Source organism: Procambarus clarkii, chromosome 12, assembly GCF_040958095.1.
Source record: "Procambarus clarkii isolate CNS0578487 chromosome 12, FALCON_Pclarkii_2.0, whole genome shotgun sequence".
NCBI lineage: Eukaryota > Metazoa > Arthropoda > Malacostraca > Decapoda > Cambaridae > Procambarus > Procambarus clarkii.
The window spans coordinates 30,720,381-30,734,240 of NC_091161.1; the positions used below are offsets into that span (position 1 = coordinate 30,720,381).

Here is a 13,860-nt window from a genome sequence, read left to right on the forward strand (position 1 = left end):
TGATATTAAATGGTGTCGGATTTTCCGACATGAGCAAGTGAGAGTATGTATTAAAAGCACATACTTCACTACAGGACATTAAACCTACTACCACACCCACCTAGTAGCTTGGAAGCGCCATAACGCCTTCTGTTGAGTTCAACCCCCGCAAGCACAACTAGGTGAATACAAGAGGCTTTACCGACAGTGACCATTACTTGTAGCTCCCTCATGCTCACCTGTAGCTCCCTCGGACACACCTGCAATAGAAAGACCCTTTTAAGTATGTTTCGAGCAAATTAACTAGTGCATAAGACATTAAAATATCTGTTCACATCTATACAAGTACAAATATGTAAAGGATATTTGTAGATATTCTGGAAATAGAAAAGGAATAGAATGCATTCACAATCATTCCCCCCAAAAATGTCGTAATATACTAAGGAAAGGAAAATGTAGCTTTGAATCAACTTTTAGATTTCTCCATCCAGACATGTACGAATCATCACTCGAGGAAAAAAAACAATGCTACGCCCTCAGCTGTCCATACTTTCATGCTGAAGGCACAGAACGCTAAACAGTGGCAAGCAATAAAATGGCTTTGGAGAAAAGCCAACAATTTATTTTATACCCACACGAAAGAGGTTATAAAAGGTAGGACAGTGTGTATGGAACTGGTTGACCCACTTGCATACCAGAATCACGCATGCAATTACACCCCACAACAGAGCTACAGTTACAACAGGCAACAACCCGGCAACAATCAGTACTGGTCAAAATAAAACCGACTTTCCCCACACACAATGGACCTGCCTGAAAATTCTTCGTCAAATTACCCCCAAATAGAGTAACATCGTTCATCTTTACCGACATACAAGATCTGAAAACAAATGCAAAAAAGTACCGTTCCTAAATTGCCTCGCCTCCCCCCCCCCCCCCTCACCGAATCAAATGCAGTATTTGGACCTTTCACAGAAACCCATGCAGGGGAACTCTTTGACAGTGAGATCTGGATACCAGAATATAATCTATATAGATATGATAGGGTAAATAGGCCACATGGAGAAGTAGGTTTGTATACAAGAGAGGACATTGTATGTGCTGAGCTGCTTAACTCTGCAAATGAGGTGGTAGTTAACTCTAATGGTAGTAAAAAAAAATTGGTTATAATTCTAATATACAAACCTCCAGACGCAACGGCGGAGGAATTCACAAATCAGATAAAAGCGAGAATAGTCTCGACAAAATGGTAAACCCAATAAATGACATCTTCCAAGGTGACTTCAACCTGCCCAGTCTAAGTTGGAAACTTGCGATCAAGAATACTATACCACGAAATCTATCTGAACAGAACCAACTATAGAGTAGAGAACTACTTAGATTCTGTGACAAATTTTCACTCATCCAGCAGGTAAGAGTCAACTAGTTACGACAATATTTTAGATTTGAACATCACAAACAAAGGAGATAATCAAGGACATTACAATCTCATATACCACATACTTAGATCACAAGCTCATTGAAGTGCAAACATCAATACCTGTAATAGGCCTAAAACAATGATCATGTATGACGGGTTATTCAATAAATTCAGTTTTAATAAAAGGATAGATTGGGAAAAGATATACAGCGAACATAAAAAAAAAATCCATTGAATGTTTAAAGTAATAATAATCCAACACAAGACAGAAAAACTGACTTCCAAAGAATATAAAGTGTCTAAAACTTGGTCCTTTGTTGAAAGCCAGACAGAGGACCAACGTAGAAAGAAAAATATGTTTTGATTTTAAAAAAATATATAAACAAAAACAAAAATAACTGCTAACGAGACACGACTATCTCAATAAAAAAATAAAATAAACGGAGTTCTAAAAAATCTAGCAAAGATCAAAGCAATCATATCAAATTGAAGAAATGCTATTAGAACACAAAAATGGAATTCAAGAGAAGGAAAACAATATTCCTTCACATATGCGAAAAAAAATGCAAAGACCACTGTCAGTATTGGACCTATTCTTACAAGTGAAAGGTCGAACAGACGGTGACAAAGAAATTACTGAAATCCTAACAAAAACAGGAGGGGGCATGTTTAGCACCCCAATAAATATTCAAGAAGCTGTCTGGATCATCCATGAGAGTGGACGATCCAGAAAGCTTCTTTATGCGTGATATCCAAACTCCTGAAAATATAACAGATATAAATACGGATTCTGAAGGAGAAATTAACAACATGCCCATGCACTCAATATTTATAAAGAAATGCTAAGTGCCAGTAGCATAGTGTAGAGAAAGAGCTTGCACACAGGGGAGATACAAGATTCGCTTAAATCAATAGATTTCATAAATTTTGCTCCTCTTTACAAGGGAGGAAGCAAAGCAATGGTTGAGAATTATAGACCAGTCGCACTTAGGTCCCACATAAAATTCTTTAAGAGCGTGATCAGGAGGCAGGTCTCTAGTTTTATGGAGACCTGTGACCACCTCAACCCCGGTCAACATGGATTTAGATTGGGATGATCATGCCTCTTGCAGCTACTTTACCACTATGACAATCTCTGAGGCATTAGAAGAAAAACAGAATGCAGATTTGGTATACGCAGACTTCACAAAGGCATCTGATACATGTGACCATAGTGTGATAGCACACAAAATAAGGTCAATGGAAATATCATATAAAGTAGGGCAGTGGTTTTAAAATTTATGTGGAACAGAACACACACAGCAACAGTTAACCATATAAAATAGAGTTCAAGCACAGTTAAGAGTTCTACCGCAGGGCACAGTCCTTGCACCACTTTTTCCTTATTCTCATATCAGATATAGACATATAGAAGTCACAGAGTCGTATCGACTTCTGCAGATGACAAAAAACAGCATGAAAATTAATTCTGTTGAAGACATTGATAAACTACAAACACATAATAATTAGGTTTTTGACTGGGCGGAAAAAAATAGCATGTTATCAGAGATAAATTTCAGGTACTCTGGTATGGTAAAAATGAGGACATTAAACAAAATAGTGCACAAAACACAATCAAATCTGCCCGTAGTGGAAAAGCATAATGTATAGGATCTGGGAATAATAATGACTGACGACCAAACGTTAAGGAGCATAACAAAGCAATTTTAGCATCAGACAGAAAAATGAGAGGATGGATTATGAGAAACGTCAAATCCGGGGATACCATCACAATGGCTGTACTATTCACATCACTCCTGTCCGTCTTTAGTACTGTTCAATACTAGCTTCACCCTTCAGAGCAGGAGAGGTTGCTGAAATAGAGTGAATACAGAAAATATATACGGCATGGAAAACGATAAAGCACCTAATTTATTGGGATCATCTCAAAGAGCTCTAAATGATCTCCCTAGAAAGGAGATGAGTGAGGTATCAAATATACAAATGGAGGGCATGGTCCCAAATCTACACAGTAAAATAACAACATACTGGAGTTAGCGATATGAACGGAAAATTCAGTTCAGAACCATTGAAGAGTAGGCCCAAAGGCACAATCAGAGAACACTGTATAAACATCAGAGGTTCACAGTTGTTCAAACATACTCCCAGCGAGCATAAGAAATATTGCTGTAACAAATGTGGACATCTTCAAGAGAAAACTTGACAGTTTTCTTCAAGAAGTGAAGGACCAATCGGGCTGTGGTGGATATGTGGGCCGCTCCAAGCAACAGCCTGCTAGACCAAGCCGTCATGAGTCAAGCCTGGTCCTCCGGCCGGGCTTGGGGAGTTGAAGAACTTCCAGAACGCCATCCAAGTAAAACACTAAATTTGTAATAAAAACAAAAGCTCTGATTATGTAAATACGCTCTAGTCAAATGCAGTCGTGTGTGATTGTCTGGCGAGTAATTATTCTTGGGATAATGGCACACACAATGGCCCTGTGTGCACTGCCTGGAGATTAGGGCAGATATTGACAGGCTAATGAAGCACGTGAAACCATAATGGAGGGCAAGGTGTCTCGGAGGGATCCAAAGGAAAAGCGCCATCGAGATAGCTGGCGAGTGGTGGACCAATTGAGTTAAGGCGGCAAAGGACGTCAAAGAAATCAAGAACACTAGTTAAAACGTAGAACCACTTCAGTTGAATGGGATAAGACCATGTGCGGTAACTAAGAAGCTGAGCATCACAACAAAAGTCTGAACATGTGTTGGGATCTTGGCACATGCGCTGGTTAGGCAAAACCTTCTGCTCTACAAATGCAAGTGTTTGGTATATTCTCCGTGGGCAAGGGATAAAGTTAATAAGAAATAGTGTGACGCAATATGATCAAGCCCACTGTCTGCGTCTCGGTAAAAAATATTCACCGAGCTAAAAACAAAGAGGAATTTAAATATGGTTGCAATGGCAAAGGTATTGTACGAGTAATGCAATTCCATTAATGAATAATTGGAAAGCTTTCATTAGCAAGAACACCATGTATGCTAGTTACACGATATACTTTCCATGGTAGGCGTGTGGCAGCTTTTGCAGAGTCAAGTGCGTAGACTGTTGTAGGCACCACAGTAATAGTGATATGGGTCTGGCCATTGGAAGCTGTGGCTGCTGTTGTAGCCGCTTCAACGTGAATTAGGTCGATGAACTGTTGCAATATACAACATAGAAAGAATGAGGTAGTGAATCAAGAACTACATCACTTATCAAATGGTGGAGGAAAATAAGTGGTAATACACACGAGTAGTCAGATTGTGGTCACACCGAGGTATGGTCAAAGATTAAGACAGCCTTAGGTCACGTAAGCCAATGTTACAGCCAAAAGGTCACTAAGGTTGATCCAAAGTTCTTGGAAACAAATAGATATACATTGAATGTAATTATAAAGTCCTTGGGATGCTGGGTGTGATGGTAAATGCAATGACCAGCTGGAGGGCAGTCTTGTGGAAGCCGCGGTTTCATCAAGTACTACTACTTATCTGCTTGTGGCAGTGACAGACACCAGCCTAATGTGGGGACCCGATGTGATCTTGTTGACTCCAGTCGAGTCTGCAATGTGAGAGTATTGTGTGGGAGACTAACCGGGTGTGGAGAGTTGTAGTGATGATTTGAGGTTAGGAGTTGTATATGATAGGCAGGCTTGTCTAGTGCGTTTATTGCCAAGGTTTGCCAGTTTCCAGTACAACCCAACTGGTAAACCTCAAGGGTCTAGGTGGAGAAAAATAGATTGTATGAAGTTAATTTCATGAGGCTAGTGATATACAGTTGGTTGAAATAATGTATTCAGAACGAATCTGGATTTAAGTTTACGAGATACAACAATAAATGAAACCACTAACAAAGGCCAATATATGAAGAAAACACGGAACAATTATCAGTTTAATAGAGGATACCAATTATTTTACACTAATATATTTCGGTCGAGGATGGGCAGTGGCAATACGTCTAAGTATTAAATGCAGTGTGAGAGTGGGACTGAAATTTGAGCTCGGCAAACTGTTGAGATAATTAAATGGAAAATGATCTACCTAATAATAGAAGTTACACAATCCATCAAACTAAGTGAAAAGAACAGCTTTTATGGGAACTAATATCTAGAGCTTCTAGGTCTAACAATAAACTCGACTAATTTGAGTACAATAAACTTTTATTTGCTATACAGGAAATTAATTAGTTTTAAATTTATGACTCCTTCATTAAACAAAATTATATTATCTTATTGTGTTGGCAAAACATTGACTTGAGTAACAGGGAGACACTGATAAGTAGCATTTTAAAAGGAGATAGGTAACAGTGATCATGAGGAAATTACCTTAAGACACGAAAAAGTTATTTGAGAGAAACTTAAGGCGCCAGATTTTTCTCACATCTGTTTCATATATTTAGGGGTTCTTTGGGAATTTCAAATTTGGCAGACCTGGTGCCAGATTCACCAAGCAGTTACGCAAGCACTTACGAACGTGTACATCTTTTCTCAATCTTTGGGTGCTTTGTTTACAATTATTAAACAGTTAATGAGCCCCGAAGCGCCAAGAGGCTGTTTATAACAATAACAACAGTTGATTGGGAAGTTTTCATACCTGTGAACTGTTTAATAAATGTAGCCAAAGCCGTCAAAGATTGAGGAAAGATGGACACGTTCGTAAGTACTTGTGGTACCAGGAACGTGGTACGCTATAGATTGCCGATTTAAAATAGTAGTGACCCAAAATGAATAACCATGGCACTAAAGAACCTAACCAGAAAACAGAAGGCTCAATACAAACGAATTATGACAAAAATATTTAAGATAAAAAAGTACGTATTGCAAGGCCAGCAAAGAAAGCCTCCAGTGTTTCACCAGATGAAACAAAGATTACAAACAACACCTGGCTATTATAAAGTTAAATAATTGATAAAGAAAATTTAAATTACGAAATTATAAGAAAGTACCAAAGAACTTGATGAATACAGCAGAACAAATCTACGTAGAATATGCAGATGACGTCCTGACATGTTTAGTGGTTACCAGAGAGGAAATTATTAAACAAAAACAAATATAAAAGGTCGCAATGGCGATCACAGGAGAAGGTAAGCAGCCGCAGCCATAAGGTTACCTGCCCTTGAGGCAGCCAGGATGTCCACAAGGGACAGAGTCAGAGATTGCAGGTATTTCAGATACAATGTTTATGAAACTTTGTTTGTTATTTTTTACTTTAATCATCATAAAGTTAATCGAGCAATACTTTCGAGCGTTTCCTGCATCATTCAATTTTTTTAATAGCTAAAATATATTTACAATTTGTGATGTGGTTACAATACCCCTGAACATGTTTTCTCTCTCTCTTCAGAGCCAGCTATGTTTATACGTTCTGCTTGTGGGGGAATCTGGCTCCAAGATATTGATAAATCTCATAAGTCATTCGAAGGACCATCCTTAAGAAAAGGAAATAATTGGAGAACCAGTGCTTATAGATCTCTTATTTAAGTATGATGGAAATCTATTACTGTATAATAAATGAACTTTATTATAAATTACGAAGCCAAATCCCTCCGCACACTTTGGGGAGTTTGATTTGGAGAGAAATTAATGCATTTCAAATACAAATAAATAAAGATTATTACACATGAATTATTTAAGAAAATGAAATATTTGAGATTTTAAATAATCTTTGGATTAATAAAATATAATATTCTACAAACTACAAGAACGAAATAACAGCTTAGCTGTATGAAGGAAAGCTAGCAAGCATTGGGATATATTCACGAGAAAATTGTTTCATCAGGCTATCCTGGGAACACGTGATCGAAGCGGCATCTTATCTTTCTTATTATCAGCAATTCCAAGCTGAAAGGCGAGTACTATGTAGAAATCACCTAGTGTTATAATACCACATATTTCTAAATTAGATGTGGTAAAGCCCAGTAAATACACTTGCTGGTTATTTTTAATGGACGTGCAGCATAACGACAAATCGTCCAACCTATTATGTTAAATGTGATCACAAAAAACAAGGTAAATGAACTTATAGATTTGCCGATACTGATGTCTGTGATATGATGAAGCAGTCTCGTCCTCCTAGCGTCTGTAGTGGAAGGGATGGTGGGTTGATGAGCCGGTAATTTGACCAGCTTCCAGACAATCTCTCTAGCTTAATGGCGTCGCTTGCCAGTCCTTCCTCCTTCCCAGGTAGCTCCCGTATGCGCAGTCGTGCTACGGCGCACTTAATATCTGATTTAATTAATATCCAAGTTTAAAAGGAACTAAAGGCTATAAGGAATTAGAGAATTAATTTGTCTTATTTGACAATATTCAAATTCTCATTTCTTAATAATTAAATGAACGTTGTTCAATATAAGAGAGTGCGGGATATAAATTCAGTCTTATGTGAATGTGCTGGAATAGCAATTCGTAATTGCAAGAAATATTAACTGCTAATAAACAATACTATATAAACGAATATAAACGTATCTGCTTTAATTCACGAAGTATATTCATGCAATAGTTATAAGTAAGTAATTATCAAAACAAGACACCAAACCGGGAAGGCTATGTAGCACCATCAAATGCGCAAAATAATCAGAGGGCGCTAAATATCACCAAGGATGCCAATACGAGAACAAAAACGCATAAGGCCAACAATATCAAAAGTATCCGAGTCGCCAAGAATTCTATTGAAGGACAGGTGACCGTGAGGGGCTGTCGGAAAGCAAGACACACGCTCGTCCTGGAAGTCAGGACATTCAAGAAGGACATGCACGACCGTAAGAGGAACAATGCAACTAGGACAATAAGGAGCAGGGCGGCGCTCCATCAAGTGACCATGGGTTAAGCGAGTATGGCCAATACGCAACCTCGCCAGAGCTGTTTCCCACCGCTGGTTACTGTGGAAGGAGGACGGCCACGAGGAAACACAACATTTAAGAGTACGTAGTTTGTTACCAGTAACAGACAACCAAGAAGCCTGCCAACGGGTAAGGATGGAGGAATGGATAACCGGGTAAAAGTCGGAATACGGAATACCTTTACAAGAGATGGGACAAGAGCGGACAGCTTCCTTGGCGGCAGCATCCGCACGCTCATTTAAAGACACACCAATATGGCTGGGAACCCAACAAAACTCAACCGACTTAAATTTACTGTGAACAAGAAAAAGCCAATGCTGGATCTCGACACTACTGGATGAACCGGATTAAAGGACCTGAGAGCCATGAGGGCACTACGAGAGTCAACAACAACTACAAATGAAGACTGACAACGAGAAAGCAGGAGACGAAGAGCATAGAGAATAGCATAAAGTTCCGCTGTAAAGATGCTAGTCTCCGGAGGTAAGCGACACATATAAGTGCGATCAGGAAAAACAACAGAGAAGCCAACACCGTCCGCAGACTTACACCCATCGGTGAATACAGAAACGGAGCGGGAGTGAGAAGAAAAGTGCTCAAGGAAAAGGCGTTTTAGAACTGTAAGAGGGGTAAAAGCTTTAGCGATACAGGTCAAGGATGTACAAAACCGCGAAAGAGGGACTCTCCACGGGGGCAAAGAAGGAACAACACGAGGAGAAACATTAGAAATACGAACGGAAAGAGTTCTGTAGGCGAGATAACCAGACAGAAAGAGGGAGGTGGTGAAGAGGAACAGGAACCGCAGGAGGGGTAAAAGTTAAAGCACGACAGAGGCGAGAGGAAGGATGTTGTAAGGACCGCGCAAGATAGCGAAGACAGTATCGATCACGGCGGTCTTGGAGAGACAGGAAGCCAGTGTCAACATACAAGCTAAGGACGGGAGTCGAACGAAAGGCACCAGAACTGAGGCGCAACCCAGTATGGTGCAAAGCATCAAGACGGCGAAGAGTAGGAGAAGCAGACGAGTAAGCAGGGCAACCATAATCGAGCTTAGACAGGACGAGAGAGGAATGTAAAGCAAGGAGAGTGCGCCTATCTGCCCCCCCAAGAAGTATGGGACAAGACCGGAAGGAGGGTAAGGGCCTTAGAGCACTCAACACGGAGGTAAGAGATATGGGGAGACCAAGAAAAACGAGTGTCAAGGAATAACCCCAAAAGCTTCGCGGAATCTTTGTACTCAAGGGGATGACCATAAAGTAACAGAGGGACGAAGAACGACCCGTTTCCGCGTAAAAGTCATGGCACAAGTCTTAGAAGTAGAGAACTTGAAGCCATGATCGGTGGCCCAAAGTGACACGGCATCAATTGCAAGTTGAAGCCGGCGCTGAAGGAGAGGCGAATCATCACCCTGACAGCAAAGGGTAAGATCATCGACATAGAGAGCGGAGAAGACACCTGAAGGAAGAGAGGAACGAAGACCATTGAGTGTAACCAGAAAAAGAGTCGTGCTCAGAACACTACCCTGGGGGATACCTTCGTATTGCCGAAAAGAGGCAGAGAGCGGTACCAAGGCGCACCCGAAAGGAACGACGAGAGGGGAAGCTGCGGAGAAAGAGAGGGAGACGACCACGATGGCCAAAAGAATGAAGTTGAGATAGAATATGATACCGCCAAGTGGTGTCGTAAGCCTTTTCCAGGTCAAAAAGGACGGCAACAACGGAGGTCTTCGCAGCAAAAGCAGTACGAATATAGACCTCCAAGTTCACCAGGACATCTGTCGTGCTGCGGCACTTGTGGAAACCAAATTGAGAAGGGGAGAGGAGGTGATGGTGTTCCAGGAGCCACATCAGACGAACGTTAACCATACGTTCAAAGAGTTTGCAGACACAACTTGTGAGGGCAATAGGGCGAAAGTCCTTAGGGGAAGTACCCAGAGACCCCGGTTTGCGAACAGGGAGGACAACGGCATCGAGCCAGTCCTCAGGGACTGACGACGACTCCCAGATCCTATTATACAGACTCGGTAAATTCTGAGACGTGCACGGAGGGAGATGGCGAAGCATCTCATAATGAATACCATCGGAGCCCACCGCCGTAGAACCGCAGAGGGCCAGGGCAGAACGAAGTTCAGAGAGAGAGAGAGAAGGGATCATTATAGAGAAGCTGAAGACGAGTGCAGAAATCTAAAGGACGAGACTCAAGGACAGGTTTACGAAGAAGGAAAGATTGGGGAAGATGAAGACCAGAGCTAACAGAAGAAAAGTGGGAACCCAGTACAGAAGCGACCTGCAACGGGTCTGCCACAAGAGTATCTTGGAGGTGAAGGACCGGTGAAACATCGGGAACGAACTTACCCGCTATCTTGCGGATAGGCTTCCAGATCTGGGCCAGAGGAGTTTCGGACGTAATTGTTGAGACATAAGATGCCCAACATTCACGTTTAGCCATACGGATGGCCCTACGGGCCACCGCACTCGCTTTCCGGAAGAAAAGAAAAGAATCGGTCGTCTGCCTACGGCGGTGCCTCTTCCAGGCTGCACGCTTATAGCAGACAGCCCGAGCACAGTCCGCATTCCACCAGGGAACACACTTCCGTGGACCCCGAGAGGAAGAGCGAGGAATAGAGCAGAGGGCAGCGTTGAAGACAGTGTCATGAAAAAGGAGGAGAGCGCGAGAGAGAGGCAGAAGGGAGAGGCCAGAGAGAGCAGCACTGAGGGTAAATAGGGTCCAGTCCGCCTTAGCAAACTGCCACCTAGGGAAAGAGAGGGAAGGCGAAAAGAGAAAAAGGAAACAAGGATGGGGAAATGATCACTTCCATGGAGATCATCAAGAACCTGCCACGTGAAATCTAAGTAAAGAGAAGAAGAGCAGAGAGAAAGATCAAGACAAGAAAGGGTGCGAGTCCGAGAGTACAAATGAGTGGGCTCACCAGAATTCAGAAGAGACAGGGAAGAAGAGAGGAGAAACAGCAAGAAGGCGACCCCGGGTATTCGTCAGAACGTCACCCCAAAGAGAATGACGACAATTGAAGTCACCCAGCAGGAGCACAGGCTCCGGCAAGGAGTCTAGGAGGAGTTTCAAATCAGGAAGAGAAAGCGGGACACTCGGTGGGAGATAAATGGAACAAACTGTGTACCATTTCCCCACAAAGATACGAGCAGCAGAACAATGGAGAGGCGAAGGAAAAAGTAAAGGAACAAAAGGAACATCAGCACGAATCAAGAGAGCAGAAGAATTAGAAGCCCCAGCAATGGCTGGGGGGGGGGGGGAAGAGAAAGGAATAACCACGAAAACGACCAGGACGAGCACCAAGCATCGGCTCCTGGAGACAGACACAAAGGGGCGAAAACCACGAAATCAGAAGGTGGAGTTCGAGGAAATTGGCGTAATAACCTCGAACGTTTCATTGAAGAATGGACAACGACGAGAAGAGTAAGAACAAAAACAGACAACAAGGAAGAAACAATGACGAAAGAGCAACAGAGCACGTTAAAGAATATCAGGGTCGGGATCAGGGTTAGCAAAGTCAGGGTTAGGGGGCATGGGTAAACTGAGCAAAGACGGAGGGAAGGAAACGGGAGAACAGATCAGAGGTGGACGAGCGGGGTCCGGAGGAGGAGGAGGAGGAGGAAGAGTAGGAGACAACGGAGAGGAGCAGTCAAGGACAGCAGCAGGAAGAGGGGGAGTAGAAAGAGGGGAGCGCACCTCGGCAAGAGCAGCAACCGAAAGGGAAGCAGGGGCCAAAGAAACCTCCATAGCAGGGGTAGGGGGACGCAATCACTGAAATGGGAGGGGAAGGAGCAACAGAGCCAGAAGTAGGAGCTGAGGAAGAAAGCGAAGCCTTCTTACCCGCCGGGGAAGAGGAAGGAGAGGAGCCAGGTTTACGCTTCTGACTTAAAGAGACTGGTGTCCCAGCAACTATGTACCGGGCAACGGATTCCAGTGTCTCAACAGGAGAAGCTGAACGAGAGCACAGACGACTGCCGTTAGGAGAGCGATGGACATCCGCCTGCACCGACAGGCGGCGGGGAGAGCCGATAGATGGAGGAAGAGGATGGGAAGGAGGATCGGAGGGAGACGAGGAAGAAGACACAGGAGACATTACAAACCGGGTAGAAAGAAGGGGAACCCCAGACAGAGGACCAGGAGTGGGACCCCTCGGGACAGAACGCAAAGGAACAGAGGAGGGGGCAGTGGGCGTATCAGGGTCCAAGGCCCGGAAACGGTTGAGAGTCTGAGGAAGGAGGGAAGGACGAGGAGAGGAAGAGCGCAAAACGCGAGCATAAGAGACGTTAGCATAAGGCGGGAGCCGGCGAACCTGGCGCCTCGCCTCAGGAAAAGATAAACACTCCCGGTGCTTCAGGTTGAGGACGGCTGCCTCAAGCTTGTAATGGACACAGGCACGGGAGAAGGTAGGATGGGCCTCACCGCAGTTGAGGCAGCGAGCTTGGGGAGAAGTGCACTCCGACTTGGAGTGACCTTCACCCCCACACAAAGGACAGAGAGAAACAGTCCCAGAGCAGCGGAGGGCACCATGCCCAAACTTCCAGCACTTGTTACAAAGTCGAGGAGAAGGAATATACTCCTGGACAGAGCACCTAGCACCAGCAAGAATGACAGAGGATGGAAGGGTCCTACCATCAAAGGTGATTCTTCACAACGCGAAGGGGTTGACGGCGACGACCACGAGTGGGACGAGTAAACGAGTCAACCTGGAGGACAGAATGGCCTTGGGCATCAAGGATATGCCGAATATCATCGTGGCAATCCTGCAGATTCCGAACACCAGTTGCAACATGGGGTGGGAGGAGAATAGTGACAACACTGGCATTCATCCGAACGTTCTTGGAGACCCGAACAGGGATCTCGCCAAGGCAATGATAAGGCAGCCAAGCGGGAAGCTGCATCCTGAGAAGGAGCAGCAACGACACGTGTACCGAGACGAGTGGGGTTGAAAGTAACAGACGCATCCACGGAATCTACAAGATGCCGATGGAGGGAGAAATCGTCAGGAGGCGCAGAATCAAGAGGGAGGAGATCAAAGTATTTGGCCCATGAAGCAGGACCAAACAAGGCCTGATACGCGTCAGCACAGGAAGGAATCGAGCGAGTGCGGCTGGGGCGCGAACAGCGTTGAGAACCCCGAGAGAGAGAGAGGGGGTCAAAAGGCGCAGTAGTCACAACGAGAGACTTAGCCGCACCAGGGGACGAAGTGGTCACCACTGGGGGCTGGAGGCTCGACCCAACCACAGAGGAGGGAGGGGAGCTGGGGGAAGAAGTCAGGACGGTCAAAGGAGGAGCAAGGTCGGGGCCCAACGCAGTGGGAGCTACAGAGCCTGGTCTTCCAATACAGGCCGACTCAGGGGCTTGGTCGCCCACCCCACGAGCCTGAGAGGGTACAACGGAAACATTCATCGACAGAGAGACGAAGAGAAAGAAATTCATCCACGAATGTGCCCCCATACCAACCATGGAGCCACAATTAGAGGCAGGACACCCAACAGGAAGCTATCGCCGATCATGCCGGGGCCCCCTAGGGGTGCGTCGTGAGTATACGCCCCACAAACGCCACCTTAAGAACCGTCAGTCCGTCGAGATCGGGTTCA

At 44.1% G+C, this 13,860-nt stretch overlaps 1 protein-coding gene across 1 annotated transcript in view; it reads right to left on the bottom strand.

Moving 5' to 3' along the window:
* The window catches only part of LOC138349739 (uncharacterized), a 1,021,949-nt gene that overhangs the window by 786,384 nt on the left and 221,705 nt on the right, over positions 1-13,860 (bottom strand). Inside the window, exon 4 of the mRNA XM_069323441.1 lies at positions 219-239. Coding sequence (XP_069179542.1) covers positions 219-239 — 21 coding nt within the window. The remainder of the gene's footprint in view (positions 1-218; positions 240-13,860) is intronic.